The sequence below is a fragment of the Calliphora vicina genome, chromosome 3 (genome assembly GCF_958450345.1).
Source record: "Calliphora vicina chromosome 3, idCalVici1.1, whole genome shotgun sequence".
Taxonomy (NCBI): Eukaryota; Metazoa; Arthropoda; class Insecta; order Diptera; family Calliphoridae; genus Calliphora; species Calliphora vicina.
Window position 1 is genome coordinate 67,050,221 of NC_088782.1, and position 25,293 is coordinate 67,075,513.

Consider the following 25,293-nt stretch of genomic DNA (forward strand, 5'->3'; position numbering starts at 1 on the left):
TTTGAAGCAAAAAAAAAGGAAAAAACAAAATATTTTTTTTAGTTTTGTTTAAAGTTAAAAAAAAGAGTTTATTGTTTAACAATTTGATTTTGTGTGTAAACTCTATATTAAATGACAGTGCACAGTAATGATAGTGGTGTGTGTTTAGTAATGGTGTGTATTCATTTATAATTTTTTTAAATAAAATTATTTTATAAGTATTTAAGATAAAAAGACTTTTTTGGAAGGAAACTTGAAGGAAAAATTAGAAAACTAAAAAAAATTCTTTGTTATTTTTGGTAAAAAGTGCAAGATAATATGCAAAGTTTTATTGATTTGGATATTGCCCCTTCATACCTATTCAGTTGGATACTGGTTTCTACTGTCAACTTCAAATGTTTTTGAAAACTAGCTGAAGATTTTGGAAATATTGGATATTTTATACTTAATACTTTATCTGTGCTTTAAGAATCACTTGAATATCTATTGAAGTTTTAACTGAACAAATTTCAAAATTTGGTTTCTTAAATCTTTGTGTCTTCCCCATATAAACTACAAATAATCTAAGTTGCTAATGGTTTTCTAACAGTTTCTGAAACTCTAAAGTGTGTCCCCACTTAATAGTAATACAATTATATCGCTCATAACTCAAAAATCATAGTTATGAGTTAAATGATTTTGAATGTTTAAAGTGAATTTATTATTCATTTAATAATATTGAAACATATCGACTTTGTGGAAAATTTAAACCTGTTAAAAGAGATTTATATGTTTATCAATTGATTTGAAACCAATATTTTTAGCAATAAAATATGCGCAAAAATATATGTTTAATAAACAAAAACCATCTGAACTCATTTAGCACTGGGAATGTTTGGTAGCACTCTGTTCAAAAAACTCGAATTTTAAGTTATGACACTCTTGTCGCCATCGAGCGTTCGGTATTTTTGAAATGTTCCACCTCTTGTGTCGAAAGTTAAAGAAATTTTTTTGATAAAAATTAGAAAGAAACCTAAGAGAATTGTTTCGATCATTTTGGGCATTTAATTTGAAATCATATGTTTAATAAGTTTGATAAAAAATCATTAAGTCTATGTTACCAAGAAAATAAACATAATTTCTCTAAATTAATTGTGAACAAAATTTTTATAAAACTAATTCAAAAGATTTTACAAACCTAACTGGATTTATAATTCAGTTGTTTTTCACCTTTTCTTTGCAGAATCACTTGGTACATAAATTGCATTAAATTGAGGAATTTATTTAATTATTTCAAATTTTTTCTCAGTATTTTTCACATTGCCAATGTTTTCTCAATTATTTAAAAAAAAGTGCTAATATACCGATCTTTTATGGAAAGTTTCTCGGTTTTTCATCAGATTTATGTGGCACTCTTGATAATAAGTATTATTTTACAGCCTTGGATTCAAAATCCAATCAAAATCCCTTTTTATTGCCCTTTGATCTGTGTTTTTTTGCATTGAACCACTTATAAAGCTTTCGCATGTTAATTTTTAGCATACTTTTAGGCGCAACATAAATTGCATATTTTCAGTTTTCTCAAAACTGGTCCTTCGCCATTCTCTTCTAGCATTCGCTATAGATAAGGTGAAGCAGGCATGGAAAATCCAGTATTATTGTATTTTTTATGGTTCACTGCATATTAAGAAGTTTTTTGTGAGTTATTTACTGTATTGATAAATAATAGTTGAAATAAATTAATACATAACCAAGGACTTTTTCTTTTACGATTTGTATATCTTAATATTAAATCTAAAATAATCATTCGCATAGGGTTCCGTTGATTTCCCCTAAACATTTAATGACTTTATGTCGCTGTATTATAATAATATTTCTAAAGGTCTATACATCGCTAGTATTTTTGATTTTTTTTTATAAATGTCTGAACAATGGTCCTTTTCGATTTGAAGTTTAACAATAAAAATTAATTTTAATTACAATTTACAAAACTACCCATCAGCAAACATTTTAAAAAGCTTTGGATATACCGTCGAAATCGAATATCAAAAAAGCCTTCTATCATTTTTATAATTCATTATATCAAAAATAAAATAATACCAATAATTTAGTACTTTTAGCTCCATTTTCTCAATCTATGGTTATAGCTTTTCGTAACGATATACTTCCAATTAATATAAGTTTTGTATGCAAACTGTCAGTATAACGTCACGATAAAAAATAACCAGAGATTGAGAAAATTGGGATTAATCTTAAAAAATTTACTCTTTTGATTAAAGTTCAGCAACATTTAAAAATCTCAAGTTTTACACACTGTTTGGTTAATTAATTCGTTATAAATCTCTTTAATGCAGATTTTGTTGATATTTTAAGGTGTAAAATAAATGAAAATTTAACTTGTTAAAAAGTGTTGGTAAAAAAATCAAGTCATTGGAGTATTTTAGTTTAAAAATAATTCACATGAGCATTTACAAGTGAATTCTTTTATGATTTTGAAGTCAATTTACATATCTAAAGCTAAATTTTTAACTATAGCTCTACTATAACTTGAATACTAACAATTTTCGGCACTCAAGAGAATCGACTAATTATTCGTTTTTAGCTGCTTTAAAAGATTTGTATAGGAACAAAATTTACTCTGTATTGTGTTTAAAACTGTAAAATCTGTCATAAATTTAATTCATTCAGTTTTAGTTCTACAGACTTCTTTAGTTCTGCAGACATTTTGATTCGTTAAAACTTTAACATTAAGTAAAATGTGTCATAAACGTGTCTAATTCTCAAGTATTTAAAATTTCTAAAGCACTCTTAATAAATATGATACTTATTGCTATAAATAACAATAAAATCCCCTTTAAAATTTCTATATATACGATTTTCTATCATAGATTTTTGCTAAAGATTAAAAAAGTGTTATCATTTGATAAAAATATTTTACAAGTATTCAATTTAACTGGAACAGCACACACATAAATTGTATTATTATCAAACATGAAAATTAAATGTTTAAATGAAACTACACAAAATGGCGCAAGAAAAAAATTAAATAAATTTATCATAAATCATTTGAAACAAAACCATAAAACATGAGTTAAATAATCAAATCTATGTTATGCCAAAAAAAAAAAACTAAAAAAAAACCATTTAAGAAACGCCCCATTTCAGCCATTTCAATTGACTTGAGGTGAATTCGTAACATAAGCCAAAGTATTTGTTATATTTTTTTTTTGGGGTGTATAAATTAATGTTTTTGTTTTTTTTTCACAAAAGAATTTCAAATAATTAAACTTGTTAGCTAGTTTTGATAGCAAATTTTAGTAGACATTGTTATTTTGGCAGCAAAATAACACAAGTTTTTTGTTAATTTTTTTTTTTCGAATTGTTTCAAAGCAATTGTATTTTGCTACTGTATACATGGCTGTTTTTCTATCTATCTATCACTCTATCTCATTATATATAGACTAAATGATGTTCTACAATACATTGTTATCTTGAACCAATTCAACCAACAAGTTGTATGTGCTAAAATATACTAAATGATTGTCATGTAGCAAGTAGTTGAACAGAATTACAGAACAATAATGTTCCTGCTACACAGTGATTGTACGGAATAGTTCATTTGTTTCTCTCTCTTAGTTATTTTCAAATGCTTTCAGTTTAATTGATTTCAATCGAATTGTTTTGCAAAGCAATAACATGTTAAAAGAAAAAAATACAAAAAAAAACACAAAAAAAATTCTACAAAACAAGTTGTAAAATTGAAATTTATTATTTTTGTACATTTTGTAGCAGCATTTCAGAAACACTACAAAAACAATAACAAAAACAAATTTTTCGTGTTAGTTTTAATTGAATTGAAATTAAAATTGTTGCCAAAATAACACACAATATAAGCTGAACTAAACAAAAAGTTCATTATTTTGTTCTTATCAAAACCTATTAATAACAAGCCTTTTTTTTCCTTAATGATCTTTGAAATTCAAGAAAAATTAAATTAAATCAGCCAAAATTAAAAGAAAAATAAGCACCTCGTAAAACATTTGAACATTATATTTGCATGTAAACAATTTTTGTTTTAAAGAATTTTTGCTATAATTATTATTTAATTGTATTGAAATGTTTAGAACAAACATCAAAAAACAATGTGTTTGATATAAACAAATAATTAAGTTATATGAGACTTAATTTAAATTTTCAATTATTTGTAGGCACATTTCATACAGGGTCTTTTATTAATTGGGAAATATTGAAATCAAGAAACTAACCAATCAAAATAAAAGTTTGTTTTGTGTAAACAATTTTAAATATTTCATAGATTTTCATAATTTTTAAACTGAGTTTCTTAATTTTCATTTAATCTTACTAAATCTTTTATATATAAACTTTAGCATATCTAAAGGAGCAAAGCTTATAAGTATTCGCTTAGTTATCCATTCTATACAACAGTTACAAGTGAGCTTTTTATAATGAGAGAAAATTTCACTGCCTATCATTTCCTTAAACGGTATTTCTCATTGTTTTCTCTAAACTTGAGCTTGAGTTAAAGCAAATAAACTGTTTCAAATGATTTCCCTGTACACATCAACCCAACAGAACTTGTTCACAAAAGTTCTTCCAAACAGGGTTTAGCGTTAGTATAGCGCATTTTAACAACCCGAAATCTGTAATTTTTGCCAAATAAATTTAAAAAATCCGCGTAAAACATGCCTGGTTACTAAACATGGGATAAACAGGTTATTAGTAACTTTTTTTTAGCATACTTTAAGGCACCACAGTTTAAATTGACATAACTTTAAGTTAAACTTTCATTAAACAAACATTTCAAGATTAACTTAACCTTCGCTTTACCCGGTTTTTGTTAGCTTAATAATTTTTTTCATTTTGTTTCGATTTAAATTAAATTTAGACTCAATGAACAAATTTTAGAGTTCTATATTATTTAATAAAAACATTTTAAACTTTTTATAAGGTTTTTTCGATTTTTTAAAATTTTGTTCGTCGGATATATGTATAGAAGTGCAGTATCACCCGGGTGGGTATTGGTAAACCACGTACATAAAAAACCTTTGGTAAAGCGAAGGTTAAGTTCCAGTTAAATCCTAGTTAAAATTATGCTTTCTGCCTACTCCTTGTCTAAACTAGCTAAACTGGTTATGGTTTTAATTAAATTATTTAATTTTCTTTAATCTCTAGAATAAATATTTTTTATTTTCAGAAAACCAAAAAAATTTTGGTTTTGTTTCAAGTCACAAATTAATTTCAACTTAAATTAAATCTTACAGTTATAACACTAATTCTGTTTTGAATGCTTAAAATTTAAAAACAATGGCATATTTTTAGGGGTCTTCAAACTCCAGTTAAACTTTCGTTTATAACAATTTAAATTCTAAAACTTATGTTTAGCAAAGGCTTTTCATTAGAAATTCAAAAATTTCAATTGTTCAATTCACAAAATATCATTTAAAATAAACATATTTTACAACAATACATTGATACTATTGATATCATACGACTTTGGCAAATATTGTCAAAGAATATGTAAACTCCAGTCAATCTTTTATTGGCCAAATATGAATTAATTCAAGTTTTGAAATGTGTATAAAATAGAGAATTATCCACTTCTCTATTTTATACACATTTCAAAACTTGAATTAAGGTGTTTGCAATATAATTTTAAATGGCCTCAAAAATATTTAGAGAATATCAGTTTTTTACTTAGAATTTAATGTAGAATTTAAAGTAAACAAACAGTGTTTAAGAATTTTAATTTGTTGCTCATTTAAACGGGCTTAAACTTAAGATGAACTTTGTCAATCATCAAGTGCAACAATACAAATAAATTTTCGAATAATAGAAGAAAAAATAAAGAATAAAAACAATATTCAACAGATTAAGCTTAAACGTAGTTTAAACTAAAGTAACAAATATTAGGAACAAGTTAAAAGAAACATACTAAAACTAAGTTACAAAAATTAAGCCAACAAATTAGTGTAGGACTTAGTTAAATTGAGAATCATTTACAGACTATTTCTATATTGAACAAATCTGCCAGACTAAGATTAATCTAAGGTTAGCTAAACTATCATCAACATGTGTAAATTTTAGAAATTAAATTCCAACCATGTTTAGGTTAATTGAAGTTTAATTTGATTAAATATTATTTCAGCATTACGTATTTCTATATTGTATAAAATATGACTTGTTAAGTTCAAAACATAGTTTAACAACAAATAATGAAGTAAATTTTAGCTGAAAAATAAATTTTTAGAAAATTAAAAAATAAAACTTTAAAAACATATAGAAATTAGCGATTGAAAAATAAATTAACTCAAACACTAATTTTGCAATTGTTTTGCATTCAAATTCAGCAATTTAAACCCCCAGTTAAACTCATTTTGAAAATATTTTGCATCAATTGAAACGTTTTCCTTAAACTTCAGCTGATTGTTTCTCCAATCAATAGTATTTTGTTGCTATTGCACCACATTTTCCATTAACTTCAATGGCAAAACAACTTCAAGATTTCTTTAACACTTAAAATGGTTTTTCAAAAATTTAATTTCAATATGTTATGGACTGATTAGTTTAAAGATTAAGGCGGCATTTTTGCTTTTAAACCTTTTTAACAACAGCAAAACAAAGCGTATAAATGACAAATAAACAAAACAGAACAGAAAACTGTTAAAATTATCTCTCAATCTGAGAAAGATTAAATATAAACAAAACGCCGGTTATTAAAACCAAACAATTCAAAATTTTCAAACAAAACAAAAGATCACTGCTCACTCACTCCACTTACTTATAAACAATTTTGTTTAAAACCATAAAAATTCAATACGGAAAAATAAAGAAAATTGATAAAAACGAAAATCATATTAAAAATGTAACTAAAAGTGTTGACAATAAAATAATATGTATAAAAAAAGAAAAAAACCTTAAACGACTGGATGGCTGACAATGTAAACATTTTGATTTTTTTTTAGATTTTGAAAAATTTGTAACAGCCAAATGAGACAGTCAGTGTCTGTGTGTTTAAGTGAAGTGGTTGTTAAAGCAATCGTTGTATAATTTTAAATCATTGATGTCAATCGTTTAAAGTTTACATTTCCAATAGTTACTAGCCCAGCCAAATAACCAGCCAGTCAGCAATGTTGTCTGTCTTGTTTGTTGTATACCCCTGTACAGCCAAAGGTAGGGCTCTTTCTTTTGCAGTTAATAGTGAAAGAGGAACAGGAGGGGGGGGGGGGGTCTTTATAGCTTGACATATGAACATGATTTGTCGGCATTTATTAAAAGCGTGGAAAACATACTCGTTGTAAGTTGTGTACTTTAGATGTTTAATCGTTGCTATTTGTATTTGCTTAAGCCAGCAAATAAGTAGTGATTTGTTTTTTATTATTATTGATTTCCAAAGACAAACAACCCTTTTCTAGTTTTTAGCTGTAAGACCAGTTAGCTAGAGTTTTCTTATCATTAAAACTATTGACAAGCAGCAAAATAGTTATAGTAGAGATAAGCTTTATACTACTCAAATTGTTATATGAGTTTGCTTTTGTTGTCTCGTTGTTTTTGTTTTTGTTAATATTAATTAAAAATTTATTTATTTTATATTAATATAAATTGTTTTGTTTCAATGATTACAGAATGCCGTTTCAACTCGACCAAGTGCATCGCCCACCTCCACACAAACACCTTTGCATCAGAGCCTACAAACCCAGCCAACCAACTTAAGCACCAGCCATACGAATAACTTACAACAACAGCAACACCAACAACAAACTTCACTTGCTTTAAACGCCGCCGCCGCCGCTGCAGCAGCTGCTGCTGCCGTTGTAGCCGCCGTGCCGTCTTCAACCGCCTCCCTAACCACGCCCTCTGTTGCCAACGCAATGGCTGTCACATCAACTGTACCGCCGGGCGCGCGTTCCATTTCCCCCGCCACACCCTACAGCTCCTCATCGTCGGCTTTGACGTCTACCGGACCCGGTTCGGGTGCCGGTGGTCCACCTCCCACATCAGTATTACCTGGCCCTTTGGCACCCGGTTCGACGGGTGCTCCCCCACCGCCACCACCTCCTGGGGGACCTGGAGGTCCTCCATCGGGTAATCGTTGCTGTGATACGGGCCGTACAATTTACACAGATCCTGTTAGTGGTCAAACCTTATGCTCCTGCCAATACGACATGTTAAGTTATCAAAGACTGGCAGCCGCCGGTGGTTTAGTAGCGGGACCCGGTGGTGTACCCTTGGGTGTCTACCCAGAGGGTATGTCAGCGTATCTGTCGGGCATGGGTGCTGAACAGCCGCAATTTTATGCAAATCCGGTAAGTGTTCATTAATAAACAGTTAATTTAGCATGCAGAGAAAACTTCAAAATTATTAAAAAATGTTTAGTGAAAAATACCGAGAATAAAGCCAGTTTTTCAGCTCGACGAAAATTTTTGATATCGAAGGCAAATTTTCGATATCACATAAAATCGGGGTCACAAAAAAATCAGTTTCCTAGATTTTTCTAGAACTCTAACCTGTTTTCCTTAAGAGTTCTGTTTATAGTTATACAATTTCTATTGAATTTAAACAATTTCTCTGGAATTTGCTAAATTTCTGTTAAAAATATAACAACATTACTTAGTTTTCATTTAAGATTGTTAAGTGTAAGGCTCGTGCTGTTTATTTAAGAGGTTTTGAAAACATTTCCATTCCTAAGTAAAACAACACAACAACATATGGCATTTTAAAATAGACATTTAAAGAACATTTTCAAGAAATCTTCAACACAATGAACATGATATTAAACACTTTTCAAATAATAATAATTAAATGGCAAAAATCTGAATAAAAAATTAAAACATTTTGGTTGATTTTACATATTTTAACAAAAATTCCCTGAAATTTTGTGTTTTTTTTTAAATTTGTAAAAAATAGCTGCTATTGTTTTTTTAACCAAATAAAATCATTAATTTTATGTTTATTGAGTTTGTCAGTGTTGTTTTCATTTTTTTATTATTATTATTTAGTGTGTTTTTCTGAACATAACAAATTTTTATATCAAGCTCGTTAAATACTGTATTTTTGGCATTTTTTTCTTAAACGTTTTTAATCACCTTTTGTGGCCAAAGAGTTGGAAACAAATAACATCATTTGGTGGTACTGTGTTGATTTGCTGAAATAAAATAAAAACGCCTGAAACACAATTTATTGATTTTAATTTAATTTTATTATTTTTTATACATTTTTGTGCATATAATTTGTTATGCAAATTATTTTTTATGTTTTTATTTTTTTTTTTTGTTATTTAAACAACAAAATCTAAAAGTTTAAACAATCAGCAAAGTTTATTGTTAAAGACAGAGAGAGAGTGTAGCTGGAAAAAAATAAAACAAACTGTAAAAAACTTGTTTCCATTTCAAGAGATGCTTTATAAAGTTGATTAGATTTAACCCTTAAATGTGTATAACAGTATTTTCTATAAACAAAAATGGGGTATAAATTAATTTTTTATAAACAATTTTGTGTTTAACCATTTTTTATAGAAGTTCTTATATATATTAGTTTTTCCTATAGAAAATTTGGTGTATAACAGTTTTTTCTATAGAAAACCATGTGTATAACTGTTTGTCATATAGAAAATTGTGGGTATAACTGTTTTTCGTATAGAAAATTGTGAATATAACAGCTTTTTCTATAGAAAATTCTTTGTATAACAGTTTTTTTCATAGAAAAGTTTATGTGTAACATTTTTTTATATATTAGTATTTCCTATAGAAAATTTGTTGTATAACAGTATTTTTTCTATAGGAAATCATGTGTATAACAGTTTTTCATATAGAACATTTTATGTATAACAGTTTTTCTATAGAAAATTTAGTGTATAACAGTTTTTTCTATAGAGAAGTTTTTGTATAACAGTTTATCTATAGAAAAGTTTATTTATAACAGTATCTTCTATAAAAAGTTTATGTATAACAGTCTTTTCTATATAAAAGTTTATGTATAACAGGTTTTTCTATAGAAAAGTTTGTTTATAACAGTTTTTTCTATAGACAGGTTTACGTATAACAGTCTTTCAATAGAAAAGTTTACTTATAACTATTTTTAATAGAAAAGTTTGTGTATAACAGTTTTTTTTTATTGAACATTTTGTGTATAACAGATTTTTTTTGGAAAATATTATTTATAACTGCATTTTCTTTAGAAAATCTTGCGTATAACAGCTTTTTTATATAAAATTTTGTGTATAACAGTTATTTCTACAGAAGATATTGTTTATAATACATAGTTTATTTCTTTAGTCAATTTTGTGTGAATTTTTTAGGTTTAATTTTAATCAAACCAGTTAAAACCTCTATTGTTTTCTAAGCATTAATTTATTGACAAAAAAAAATTCTTAATACAAACTGAGCTACAATAGCAATTTGTCATTTTATTATTAAATTTTAAATATTTATTTCATAAATTCTCTCCCAAACACCCTCATTTTTTTAAATTTATTATTTCACACTCCAAACTTCAAAATTGTCATTTCCCGCGTGCCTTCATCAGTAATTAATTTTATTTGAAAGTAATTTTATGCTTTAAGGCCCCTTTAACCTGCTATAAATCATTCCCAATGTAATTAGTCATTTAAATATCCGAAAAATATATAAAAAAAAAATTGGAAAATTTGTTTGTAAGGAAATGTAAGGGGGAACATTTTTAAAATGGAACAATTTTTCATTGCCATTTTCATAGTCGTAAGCAGCACCAGCACCAGCAGCAACATCATCATTATCAAATGTCATAGAGACTTAAAGAAGTCATTACTTTGACATCACATGTCACATTGAGCACTACGGCGTATAAACAAACACATTTCCCAAATTAAAACAAACTGAAAGTGAGAGCACAAAAAAACTAAAACTAAATTTAAAGAGACACCGCCGCCTGGCTCACCAAACCAAATGGAAATTCTTTGAACAATTTTTCTTGAAATTTTAGTTCTTGTTTTTTTTAGATCTTTTAGCATATTAAAGCCTTATTAATAAATTTGTCAACACAACAAGCGGTGACAGCATGTGTATATGCATAAAACTCACAGCATTTAGAACGCTAAAGTAGTTTTTGAGGTGTTTTATAAACACATGGCATATGGTTTTTGGATTTTCATTTTAGTTTTTTTCTTAATTTGTTAAAGCAAATAAAAACATTTTTTAACACTTTTCTCTTAAACAAGCCAAACAGAAAAACGAAAACTAGCACTCACTGTATATGAAATTAAAAATCACTTAGATTTGTTTAATGTGGCGCCCTAATTTGTTGAAATTTCAAATATGTATGCTCATAATTCCTTCAGCACCTTAAATACTTGATATTTTTCCTAACACTTTTAAGAGTTTTTAAATCAAAATTTATTTGAAATTGATTTTATGGCTAACTCATACACATCAAATCAATATTTAAGCAAAGAAAACTTAAGGCACTTGAACATTTTTGTTTAAACTTTCAGACTTTTTAAACATTAACAGCAATATTTATTTGCTTTAAAAGCCAAAAATTCAATATGGTGTTTTGTTAAACTCTCCCTGAAAAAAACAAACCTCTTAAAAACTCTTTAAAAATAAACATGTGTATGTTAAACACTCATATGAGAGCCGTTTTTATATCCTTAAGGGAGTTAAGGGACAAAAAAACTGTATATTTTGTTTTACAAAAGCCCCTCCCTGTTCTCGTTAAGAGTACAAAAAAGTAACTGTATTTTTTTTAAAACTAACCACCAACCATTGTTGTTGTAAAGTGAGAAAAAGAAAAAGGAGCAGATAGAAAAAAAATTACCAAACAAACCTTTACAACAAATTGTGTTGTTATTCTTATTCGGCGTCAAGTCTAATCATGAAAAAAGCTGAAAAGAGAGCTTTTTTTTGGTGGTTAGCAGGTATGGAAAAGTGGGAAATGTGTTATAGATCTATATATTAAAGTAAAATTATATAAAATAGGTACAAAAATAAGGTATTTAAGATATTTTAAAACAAAGAGATTCATTTATTGTGTAGGTATAACTTTACCCCCATATGCATAAACAGTTTATAAATTTATCAAAGGTTTATTAAACAAAAAAATTTCCATACAAAATCAGTTTTATAAACCTTTGATAAATTTATAAACTGTTTATGCATATGGGGGTTATTTTATAAAGAAAATTTCATATATAACTTTATTTTTTATAGGAAATTTTCAGTGTAACACAATTTTCATAAGAAAATGTTCAGTATAACAGTATTTTTGTGCTGTATAATAGTATTTTGTAAAGAAAATTTTTTTTCTCTAAAAGATTTTAGAAAATGTTCAGTAAAACACAATTTAGTGTAAGAAATTATCACTATAACACAATTTTGTAACAGTATTTTCTATAGAAAATATTCAGTATAACACAATTTTCTTAAGAAAATGTTCAGTATAACAGTATTTCTGTTCTGTACAACAGTATTTTCTATAGAAAATATCGTGTATAACACAATTGTTTATAGAAAATGTTGTTTATAACAACTTTTTCTGAACATTTTTGTGTATAACAGTATTTTATATACAAAATTTTCAGTATAACACAATTTTCTCAACAAAATTTTCAGTATAACAGTATTTCTGTTTTCATATAACAGTGTTTTCTATGAATATTTTGTGTATAACAGTATTTTCTATAGAAAATTTTCAGTATAACAAAATTTTCATAAGAAAATGTTCAGTATAACAGTATTTTTGTTCTGTATAACAGCATTTTCTAAAGAAAATTTTATGTATAACAGTAGTTTCTATAGAAATTGTAGGGTATAACAGTATTTCTATGAAAATTTAGTGTATAACAGTATTTTCTATAGAAAATTTTCAATATAACACAATTTTCCTATGAAAATATTCATTATATCAGTATTTCTGCTCTGTATAACAGTATTTTCTAAATAAAATTTTGCGTATAACAGTATTTTCTATGAAAGTTTCGTGTATAACAGTATTTTCTATAGAAATTTTAGGATATAACTGTATTTTTTATAGAAACAATTCATTATATCAGTATTTTTTAATAGAAATTGTTCAGAATAACATTAATTTCTATAGAAAATGTTGCGCATAACATTGAATAACATTATCACGGAACTTTCCATCTCCGGTTATAAGTTTTTTAAAGGAAAGAAGTGTGAGTGTTATTTGAACATACACAAACAGTGATTTGTCAAAGTTGGTTATGGCCAAAAATTACAACAATAAAACGGAAAAGGGAAATAAGAAGGAGGAGAAAAAAAAAAAGGTTTTTAGCAAAATATTGCGGTTAAATAAATATTTTGTAGACATAAAAAGCAGTTGAATAGAGGTTCTTTTAAGTAAGACATAGTAATAAAAAGTTTTTTTTTGTGAAGAAACTAAAAATAATGTAAAAGAAAATCAATGGCTTTAATAAAACCTTAAATAATTTGTTTTAAAAGCAATAGATTTTGCAGTTTTTAATGACAATTAATAAGACTTTCTGAAGATACAACAAGTTTTAAATAAAATTATTCAGTATTTGAAAATTAATTTAAATTTTTCATATTTTTATATAAAATTCCCTTTGAAAACTACTTTATATTTCCTTTCCTCATAACCAGCCAACTTACACGACACATTTGACCTCTAACTATTTGACAAATGTGAGTTTCCTTTTACTCTCTCTCTATCTTCGATTAAACAAGATTAAAATCTTTAAAATTGAATAAATATTCAAACTTAAGGTTACAAAACTGGTATGTACTTGTTAAAATTATTCAATTTTCCAATATATATTTACCAAAAAAATTGCGACATTTGTTAGAGAAATTAAGGAAAACCGAAACGTTAAAGACGCCATAGAAAATTATTATGACCCAGACGGAGACATTCAAGGGACCTTTGTCTATAAGAAACAAGACAAATCATCATCATCATCAACATGAAGACAAAATTTATGGTGGTTTTGTGCCTGCAGACACACAAAAACGTTGAAAAAAAAAAAATATTTATAAATTATAAATATCAGTTTTGAAAAATCTTTTTAAATACTTTGCAACCATAGTTGTTACACAAATTAAACAGTTTTACACAAACAAACAAATGTACTGAGTTTTACATGAATGTATGTATCTGTAGAGTTGTTTGCTGCAGTGTTGTTGTGTTTAAATACTGTGCAAAACCAGAGTGTAAAGTGTTCACAGCTTGATATCCAGACATTTAAACTGTGTAAAGGGAGAAATAGTTGTGTATTGATTATATATTAAGTATAAAAACATCAATATAAACAGCAACAACTATACTCGGCTGCATTTTGCCACAGAAATATGTTAAATGTTTTTAAATTACTTGTTAAAACATCGATATCTATTGTAATAATGTTGCATTTGCTGTTTTTTGATTTCGAAATATTGAATGAATTTTTAATGTTTGTGCAGGAAGAATGCATAAAGAATTTTGTCTGGCTTTAATTGCTTTTAGAGTTCAGATTTTGGAATTTAAATGCAGAAATTATGATGTCGAAGACAATTTTTAAACATTAAAATTGCTTGATGTGGTATTAAATTACCTATTCGAGGTCGTGATAAAAGCCAGTTCATGTTTAAAAAAAAACTTTTCTACCCTTTAGACACGAATTTTGTTATTTTAACTGAATTCTAGAGAGAGTAGGGAGTTTGTTTCTCTTTTTCTCTGAATTTTGAGGAGTGCGTTGTAAGACTGCAATTTTCAGAATTTTTATTGGTTTCTTGCCGAAATATTTTAAGTTCAAATCACTTTTATGCCAAAAATTATGAGAGTTTTTGATTAAATTATTTTCGGTTTTTATTCTCCTTTGAATTCTTTATACATTTTTGAAGATTAATTCTTAATTTTTTATAATTTCTTTAAGAAACATCTGAAAAATTTGAAATTGGAGTTTTGAAAATAGTATTTAAAAAATTTTCTCTTTTTTTGGTTCCAAAATGTTGAATTTTGTGCCAACAAAGCGTCATATATAGGGGAAGGTTTGCTTTACTTCTTTAATATGAAAAAGTGGTGCTGAAGCACAACGATTGCTCACCAAAGCTTATGGTGAATGTGTTCCATTGGTTTCAAAGTGCGAGAGGTGATTTATGCGGTTCAGAAGGTGTGATTTTGACACAGAAGATCGCCCAGGCCAGCCAAAATAGTTTGAATGACCGAGAATTGGAGGCATTACTCCATGAAGATTGTTGTCAAACTCAACAAGAGCCTGCAAAATCATTGGGTGCTACTCAAGCAGCAATTTCAAAACGTTTGCGAGCAGCAAGATTCATACAAAATCAGGAAAATTGAGTACAAAACGAATTGAAGCCGAGAGACCTTGAAAGACGATTTTGCATGTCCGAAATGAAGCTTGAATGCTATAAAAGAAAATCAGTTTTGCACCGAATCATTACTTGCGATGAAAAATGGATCCAATGCGATAAATCGAAGCGTAAGAGATCGTATGTGAAGCCCGGCCAACCAGCCGATTCTACACCAAAGCCAAATATCCATGGCGCTAAGGTAATTCTGTGTATTTGGTGGGAGCAAAAGGGTCCTATTTATTATGAGCTGCTGATAATTGACCACACCATCACAGGGAACTTGTACCGAACGCCACTGATTCGTTTGAAATGAGCATTGACCGAAAAACGCCCAGAATATGCGGCCAGACATGAAGCCGAAATATTCCATCATGACAACGCTCCGCCACTTGTTGCAATACCTGTTCAAATGTATTTAGAATGTAATGGTTGCGAAGTTTTGCCTTACTCGATTTATAGTCCAGACCGTGCCCCATCGGACTATTAATTTTTTCTCCCTTTAGAACAGAGTATCCGATATTGGTTTGATTTGTTCTTGGCCTCAAAAGATGAGCAGCTCTTTTGGCTCGGAATCCATACACGAATTTTTAAGTCATACAATTTATCGTTTATTCCCTTACACAACTGCTTCTACGAAGCGCATTTTTCTAAGTGCACAATTAAAAGCCATTTTTTCTTCAGGGCTTCGTAAATTTTTCACTGGGCAGCTGCATTTTGAAGCAAACTCTGTAGAAAACTAAGTATATCTTTAAGTATTTAGTACAGCGTTTAAAAATCATGTTAATGTTGGCGAAAAAAAAGTCTTATCAAGTTTTTTTTTAGTTTGTTGTTTAAACAGATTTTTGAGAATTTGTAAATTTGTAGTTGCGTGTACGCAAAATAACTGCATACCTAAGAATACATAACTATACATATTTACGTATCTGTACATATAACAAAGCAATAATATATATAAACATCTGTATATATAGAGAGGTATGTAAATTGTGGTATTGTATAGTTTTTTTTTAGCTGTCGTAAGATATGACTACTGTTTTGTCGTAAATTTTTTTGGTTTGTTTTTCGTTTCATATAAACTGTATTGTATGTGCTTTTTGGTGCAGGGTGTCTTTTACTTACTAACTTGTTGTTGTTGTTTTTTTTTTTAATCATTTTTGGTGTCTTTGTAATAAGAAACATTTAGCAAATGATGCACGTACATTTTTCAGCTGAATTTATGTTTAAAAAGGTGTGATAAATTTTTACTTTTACGATTTTATGTAGATATAAAAAGCATTTTTACACTTACAACAATGACGACTACTGTATGCAGCAGATACGAACGTTGAAATGAAATTTAAAGCTCAAAATAAATAAAATTATTAAGGCTTTAAATTAAACTGTTTGTTTGTTATTTATTTATTATTTTAAATACATACTTATAATTCTCATTTAGTTAAAGTTGTGTTTTTTAAGTTCAAATGTTATCAATCTACATACTTACTTCCCATTAAGTTTCACTACAATTCACAATAAACGTGAGGTCTTCCTTCATTGATTTTCCATAAACTTTGGATGCTGCTGTTATTGTTGTTGTCATTTTTATTTAAATAAAAATCTATTAAATTAGTAAATTAATCTTTAAAGTTTTTCTTTATAAATAAATAATGGTGTAGAGCCATGTTGAATGCAAAGATTATCAGCAAACTGCTGAACATTAAAAATATTAAGACAATAAAACTGAGAAACTACGCATTATAAGTAAATATTTATAATGATGTGCCTATATTTATACAATATAAAAATTACGTTTTAAGATTAAACCAAAAAACACATTTTCATTTTAAATAAATTTAATTAATTTTATTTTAAAACATTGTATTTAAACACTTTGCTGTTGTACATCATATGTTGTTCAGTTGCTGTTGTTTTTGTTGCTATTTTAACAGAAATAAATTAATTATTTGTTAAACATGATTATTAAATAATTTAAGTTCAAGGTCTTAACATGGTTTTTTTTCTGAAAAAAAAGTAATATAAAGATGGTACGACATAATTGTGTTATCATTCTTTAAATTGTACTTTCTGTCGTACTTTTTTATTAAGTATAATTTGTTTGTTACAATTTTTTATTAATTTTATTTGTTTTATTTTCTGTTTCATTTTAGGGTGGTCTGGATTTAAAGGAAAATCTAGTAGCTGGTGGTGCTCCTTGGCCTTATCCCTCTGTATATCATCCCTATGATGCTGCCTTTGGTTATCCCTTTAATAGGTAAGTTTTTAAAAGATTTCCAAAAAAAAATAACTTAAATTAATAAATAAGTTACATAGAAATTACAAAATCTAGGAGTTAAAATATTTCCTTAAAATTAAAATCAAATAATTTAGAGTTACAATAAAAGAAACAGCCGTTAAATGTAATTTTTTCTATTATTTGGTTTGATTTGTTATAATTATTAGGTGTATGACTTAAAAATAGGGGATTTTTTTCAAATGTTTAGCTTTTATTTTGAAATATTTGTACAATTTAAATTTCTCGAAGGATTAGCTATGATCTTTTCCCATCTTTCTGGCAACCTATGGATTCCGAACCAAAAGAACTGCTCATCTTTTGAGGCCAAGAACAAATCAAGCCAATTTCGGCTACTCTTTTCCAAAGTGCAGCGTATCTCAGAGAGAGCGTTCTGCTTCGAGTCGCACGGGGCAAGGTATGCACTATAAAGCGATTGAGGCTTCCCAACCACTTTATTCTAAATATTTTTTAACAGTTATTGCATAATGTGGTTTTATGTCTGGGTGTTTTTCGGCCAATGCTCGCTTCAAACGAATCATTTGCTTTCGGTATAGATTCCCTGTGACGGTCTGGCCTGTATTCTGTATTCCAAGCTCTTGTTGAGTTTTTCAACAATCTTCATGTAGTAATGCCATCAAACTTTTTTGGCTGGCCCGGGCTATCTTTGTCTTGCGTGTCAAAATCACCACTTCTGAACCCCGCAAACCATATCTCGCACATTAAAAACCGATGGAACACATTAATCATAAGCTTTGGTCAGCAATCGGTGTGCTTCAGCGGCACTTTGTTTTTTTAAAATTAAAAAAGTAAAGCAAAACTTCCTGCACGTGACGCTTTGTTGGTACAAAATTCGACATTTTCGACGCCTGTTGGCCTAAATGTCGACATTTTCGAAGCAAAAACAACTTTGTTGTTTTCACTATAATGTTCAACAACTATGTGAGAATAAATGACTGATATGAACCCCACAAAATGCCATATTTTGAGGGGTGCCGCATTTTTAAAATTTAGTTTTTTTCTATTTCTCCGCTTTCATTTTGTTAAAGAATTTTTAAAGAACAATTTGGACAACTAACACTTAAGCTTTGTGTTTTTTTAGAATTTAAGCAAGATTTTTACTATTTTGTTTCCCCTTTTTGGGGGTAGTTTTCAACGATTTGTTTAAAGACTTTCAATGAAACATAATAATGCTTTTAGTATGACAAGAGAATGCAAGTACTTGTTAATAACAAGTAATTTGAAATAATAAATTATTTAAACAAAATCAACCCCAATTTGGTAAGATTAAATATAGGAAAAGCAACTGTAAATGTTACATTTTAAAAGGAATGAAATAAAATAAAATCTGAAATATTCATTTATCAATATTAAAGCAAAATAAACAGGAAAAATTGCTACAATTTAAAATTTGATTTTCTATATTTACAATGCTTCTTACTAGCTTTTAGATGTACTACGTTCTGTCCAAACGCCTCCGCAGCAATTATTTTCCCAAACTAATTCAAATATTTACATACATTTTCTTCACACAATCACGCATTTTTTTCTATATCTCTAATACATTACAAATATTTTGATGTCTATATACAGCCAGCCCATTTATTTATGTACGAGTACAAGTATTTACATATTTTCCTATCTAAGCAATAGTTAATAGAGTTCTTTTTCTTTCTATTTTATTTTTTTTTTTAATGCAAACCAAAAAGGTTTTATTACTTGGAGGCGCCTCTTGTACACAAAAAAAATAAAAAAAAATTAAAAGAAAATAATACAATTCAATTGTACATTAATATTTTTATGGCCTTCAATGCAATGTGCATAATTTTCAACAACAATAAAGTGAGTGGGAGTAAAATTGAAAAAAAAATTAACAAAAAAAAAAAATATGTATGCCAAGCAAATTATTTCTTATTCAATATTCTTAACATATTAGATATGAGAGCTACTTACATAGAATATTAATAATACAATTTAATTATGAACAAAAAACGTATTGAAATAATAAGAAATAAACAGCAAACAATTTGAAATGAAATGAGACAGGTACTATTATTAGGGTTTAAGCAAACTACAATATATTATAATGGATTTAAAATAGTAGGGGACAAACAAAAGTACTGGAAAAGAAATCATTTGTAGACGCTTTACCATGAATATACATAAGTTATGCGACACTATAAAATATTGTAAATCTTCAAAAACGAACAGTTTTTTGACTTATGTTCTCAGTTTTGATAAAAGTACCAAATTGTGTACTGTTCTGGTTGAGTCAAAAATGAGTAAAAAATGTATAATTAAAACAAAATAAATTTAATTTCTTATTTAACAGCTTTTAAAACAAAAAAATCTATAATTTGTACAGAAAATCTTAAATTTTAACCAAAAGTACCAAATTTGGTACTTTATGGTTAAAAGAGCATATTGAACCATTATTGCTTAAAAACAAGCTAATTTTTAGCACCTTTTTGTGTCCCATAACATGACCAAAAAATTCCGATAGATTCTAAAATACCGGGACACATTTTGTAGTTGTTTCAACATCTTTTGCCAAAATTTCTTTATAAATAATTAAAATTTTTAATACTTTAAAAAGTTGTTAAAGTCTGGAGAGTTTTGATATTGAAAATCAGCAAAAAACGGGCAGTAAGATTTGGCATAGCAGCATATAGCCTTTTGATTTATTATTAAGACATTTTTCCCAGTTTTGAAAAAAAGTACCAAATTTTGTACTGTTCCGATTGAGTCAAAAATGTTTAATTAAAACAAAATAAATTAAATTTATTATTTACCAGCTTTTAAAACTAAAAAAAAATCAATAATTTTTACAAAAACTCTTAAATTTTAACAAAAAGTACCAAATTTGGTACTTTAATATTATAAGTGCATATTGATCCATTATTGCTTAAATAAAGCTAATTTTTAGCACCTCTTTGTGTCCCATAACATGGCCAAACATTTCCGATAGATTTAAAAATACCGGGACACATTTTGTAGTTAAGCTGCCGTTTAACATTTACATTGCCTTTCAATCTTTTTTGCTAAAATTTTTAATATTTGAAAATTTTTAAAATTCTTGGCTTATCTTTTAAACAATGACTATACTCTTTTCATTATTATTTAAGAAAAAATTAAAAGTTCAAAGTTTAGTTATTGTTTGTACAGTGGGTTGGAGGCAATATAAGTCAATGGTAAAATTTAGAAAATAAATCAGTATGTTGTTAAAGCACAGTGGGTGACTTGCTCAAATATGTTGACCTAATTTTTTTGCAAATTTGTTTAACATTTAATTATGATTTAAATCATCTACAAGATTTTCTTATAAAAACCTACTTACTGCATTTGTTTTTTCTTTGTTTTATTTAAGCTATGTGTTTTCAGTCACAATTTTATTTGTATCTTATTGACAATAGCCGGTTTTACGTCAATTTTTTTCTCTATGCAATAAAAATTTCGTAATAAAAATTCATTCATAAATTGCATTTAAACGCTCACAAACAAGCAAACAAAAAAAAATTAACAAAAAAATTTTAATTTTTTTGCATTTTTTACATCCCCTTCAAATGACCGTTACTTCCTCTGTTAGTTGCATTTTAAATAACAGTAATAATTTGTTGTACACAATTTATTTTTTTTTATTTTAATAAAACAAAACTTATTAATTTCCAGCTTAAGAAGGCAATTAAACAATTTAAAACATCCCGTCACGTAGAGACAGACAGTGTAAGAAAAAAAATTGTTGTGTTATAGAGATAGCGAGACTCACATAAACCGTCAGTCATACAGTCAAACAGTCAGCTACTTCGTCATTTAAAGCCACACAACTGAACTCTACAAGTATTTATGAGTATAAACCTAAAACGAGTTGAGTCATGTTGTAGAAAAAATTTAATATAAAATTTATATTAAACGAGTAGAAGGTACTTATTTCTATAAAAAAATAATGAATGAAAACAACAAACAGCGAAAATAAATACAAAAAAAAAATTATATAAAAAAAACTTACGTTGAGTTGAACACAAAATTGCAGGTGTTAATTAAAATTCTAATTAATAACGAAACATATTTCGTTATTTAACAATTGTTGTTGTTACCAAGTTAAAAAAAACCAACAAAATTTTGGCTAAAGGCTGGAAAATGGTATTTTTTGTGTATAGAATCCTTTTTGCCAGGACCTTTCCTTAGTTTGCGTTCATTTTATATGTGTTGTTGGCCATTATTTGCACTTGCTACCTATTGGTATTGGTATCTTTCATTTTAACTTAATTGTTGGCTGTTGCATGCCTCCTTTCGTTTTAACAGCAATTGTGGATATGTTGTGGATTGTTTAAATGTTGATACGCAAATTGTTTTCATCCATATCGTTGCTAAAAGCCACAAAATTGCTCTATAAAAATGACCACCAAACATAAAAGCATGTGTAAATTGAGCAACAACAACAGCAATAACAACAAAAGTAAGAACAATAACATTGTTGTGAAAACAATAACATAAATTAAGGCTTTATTAAAATGTTACCGAACAAAAAAAATTTATAATTTTGCAACAGACCTACAAGTTGCAAGTAACAATTATTAATGGCAGACAATTAAAATTGTAGCAAATTTTATGGCAACAACAACAAGCTAAAAAAGTGTAAAATTATCAACAAGACCATTAAGACAACACACGTGCTAATTATGGCAGCAACAATTAAAAAAACCAAACAAAAAAAACTTAAAATTAGCTCAATTTTAAACAAACCAAAAAAATGGAAATATGAAAATTTTTTATGAATTTTTTAAAAAGTGAACTCAATTTACTCTTCTGATTCAGTTTAATGAACTGTCAATTTACATCTGACAGTTTCCTTTGTAATACAAATAACCAGTCCCTATCCCCTAGAAATTATATCCTTGTTAGTTCCCTTCCCTTTATAGAAGTCATAGTTTTTATATATTATTAAGCCTTACTATTAAATATAAAATATCCTAATTATTTTACTAATTATTTCCCTCTTCTTTATCTTTACAGTTATGGCATGGACTTAAATGGTGCCCGCCGTAAAAATGCCACCCGTGAAACGACCTCAACACTGAAAGCCTGGCTAAATGAGCATAAAAAGAATCCGTATCCCACAAAAGGAGAGAAAATAATGTTGGCGATTATAACGAAAATGACTTTGACCCAGGTGTCGACGTGGTTCGCCAATGCTCGCAGAAGACTGAAGAAAGAAAATAAAATGACTTGGGAGCCCCGGAATCGTGTTGATGATGATGATTGTAATTTAGATGATGATGATCATAAAAGTACCGATGATAATGATGTATTAGGTAAGTTGTTTTTTAGCTAAATGTAAAGTTTTTCAGAAAGTTTATTAAAGTAATTGTTTTGGAAAGATCTTTAAAATAGCTTAGATTTGATATGCATATTAGTAGTAGATCCAAAAAGTCTTCTAACAATTGAGGATAACGTGATCATATCTCAGCCATTTGTGTACCTTTATTGCTAATTATCCAACGTATTCGTCAAGTAGCTAAGGACTTGGGAAGGTTAATTTCAACTGACACAGACGAGAAACTGATTTGCAAAATTTAAAGTTTTTATTGAATGTTTTATATCAAAGCAATTGTATTGGAAAGGCCTTTGAAATATCTTTCATTTGATATATATTCAAGATAGATCGAAAAATATACCAAAAATAAAAGTGGACAAGTCTCAGCCCACTTTACTGTTTTTTATTACTGAACAATCTCGAACATATATCCGATGTATTGATATAAAATTTGGGTGCATCAAGTAGCTAAGGACTTGGGAATGTTGACTTCAATTGACATAGATACAGACGAAGAAACTGAGGAGCAAAATTTAGAATTCTTTTAAAACTTTTAAATCAAACCAAGCCTTTGATAATATACATATATATCCGAGATACTTAGAAAGAAATTCTTTCAAAATTTGAGGATGAAATGATTCTGATCATATCTCAACCATTTTTATACCGAGTTTAAAAACTTTAAGACTGAGCTTAAAATTTAAACATTTAAACTTTAAACACCATTATTAATTTAAATTTTCTTTTCATTTTTATTTAATTTTAGATGCCAAAGACTCTGGTTTGGGTTCTAATGAAGACAAAGATCATCGCATGCCCGGCGAGGGTAACAGTGAATGGTCGGGCTCACGGCCCGGTTCACCCAATGGTTCTCCCGATCTTTACGATCGTCCCGGCATGATGCCCGGTGGCGGTCATCCCCTGTTTCATCCCGCCGCCTTGCATCACTTCCGACCACCAGCAGGTTCACCACCCGACATTGCCGCCTACCACCATCACCAACAGCAGCTGTTGCAGCAGCATCATCAGGCCCAACAGAACTCATTGCATGCGGCCGGCGCAGCCAGCACCACAGCTAGTCTAGCGGCGAAGCCACGTATTTGGTCGTTGGCGGATATGGCCTCGAAAGATGCCAACAAGGAGGGCAATAAAGACAGTCCTCCCGGCAGCGATTTGCCACCCACACATCCTGCTTTCTATGGTCATCCGGGTCAACATCCTAGTCCGGGTAAGATCTTATCACCTTTGGCCGCCAGAATACCAAATTATTCGCCCTATGTAAGGCCCGACTTGTATAGAGGGTTCTATGGGCCAGCAGCAGCTGCAGCGGCTCATTTGGGTGCCCCCTCACAGGAATTTCTAGAACACCAAAGAACTTTTGGCGCTAGTTTAGCGGCACACAATGGTCTAAGCATGAATCCTTTGCTGTGGAAAGCAGCCGTTACCGGAGCCGCTGGAGGACCTCACTTTAACCCGCTTAGTTTAACCACTGGTCAGCAGCATCATCAAGCCCAACATGTCCCGCCTTCAGGAGCCTCACCTTCCGGCTCCAGCACCACCTCCTCCATGGGCTGTGATGTGGTACAAACTTCTCCCTCCGCACAGCCTAGTTTGCATCATAGTTTAGGACCCATTTCGCACAATTCCAATTCGTCCTCATCATCGTCGAACTCGGGCAAATTGTCGCCCGGCAAGCCATGACAATCACGCATGGACTCGCCACCACCAACACAACAACAAACGCAACCACTACATAATCAAGAGCAAAACAATAAACCAAATAATATCAACACCACTTCGCCGCTCTCAGCGTTTCGCTCTCTGATAGCATTTAGAGAGCAACATTTGCAGCAACAAACACCTAAGCTATCTCTCAGACCTTAAATTTTACTAAAACTTCAACAATTGAAAACAGAAAAATGAAAATTAATACAAAAAAAATAAATAAAAAATAATTTAAACAACAATTTTGGACAATAATTAAAAATGTGATGTGAATGAAAATTTTAGGAAAAACCCAACTTAAAAATTTAACCATAAAGCAAAACAAGGTGTTTGTTACATAAAAAAGAAATAAATTAAAAATTTCTAAAAACGCTGCTACACAGCCCGCAAAGGAATGTAGAAAATAAGGTAAAAAACTTATGCAATCAGAGCTTATAGAGTAATTTTAAAACAAAAAAACTTAATTTGCCGTCAAAAAATACCCAGAGTATTAAACCACAAAGAAAACAAGCCACATTTTGAAAATCTAACAATAAAAAAAGTGTAAGAAATTGTAAATAATATTTATAGGTTTATGAAAATAAAAGAAAAAAAATGGGCTTAAAATTTAATCATTTAAATGAGTGTGAATGGATGGTACATATCAAGAAAATGTAAGGCAAATTTTGACAAAATTTTGGAAAATTATAACACATACAAACAAA

At 28.7% G+C, this 25,293-nt stretch overlaps 1 protein-coding gene across 1 annotated transcript; it reads left to right on the forward strand.

Annotated features, from left to right (window-relative positions):
- mirr (mirror) lies at positions 1–25,293 on the forward strand. Its single transcript, XM_065504594.1, has 5 exons — positions 1–153; positions 7,602–8,282; positions 17,429–17,532; positions 22,564–22,862; positions 23,631–25,293. The coding sequence occupies exons 1-5, from the start codon at positions 112–114 to the stop codon at positions 24,563–24,565; spliced, it is 2,061 nt and encodes a 686-aa protein (XP_065360666.1). The 5' UTR covers positions 1–111; the 3' UTR covers positions 24,566–25,293.

Excerpts from the sequence above, each read along its gene's own strand:
- mirr (XM_065504594.1), top strand. The coding sequence starts at position 112 with ATGACAGTGCACAGTAATGATAGTGGTGTGTGTTTAGTAATG. Across the intron at positions 154-7,601 it reads GTGGTGTGTGTTTAGTAATG|AATGCCGTTTCAACTCGACC; the intron begins GTGTGTATTCAT and ends CAATGATTACAG. Across the intron at positions 8,283-17,428 it reads CGCAATTTTATGCAAATCCG|GGTGGTCTGGATTTAAAGGA; the intron begins GTAAGTGTTCAT and ends GTTTCATTTTAG.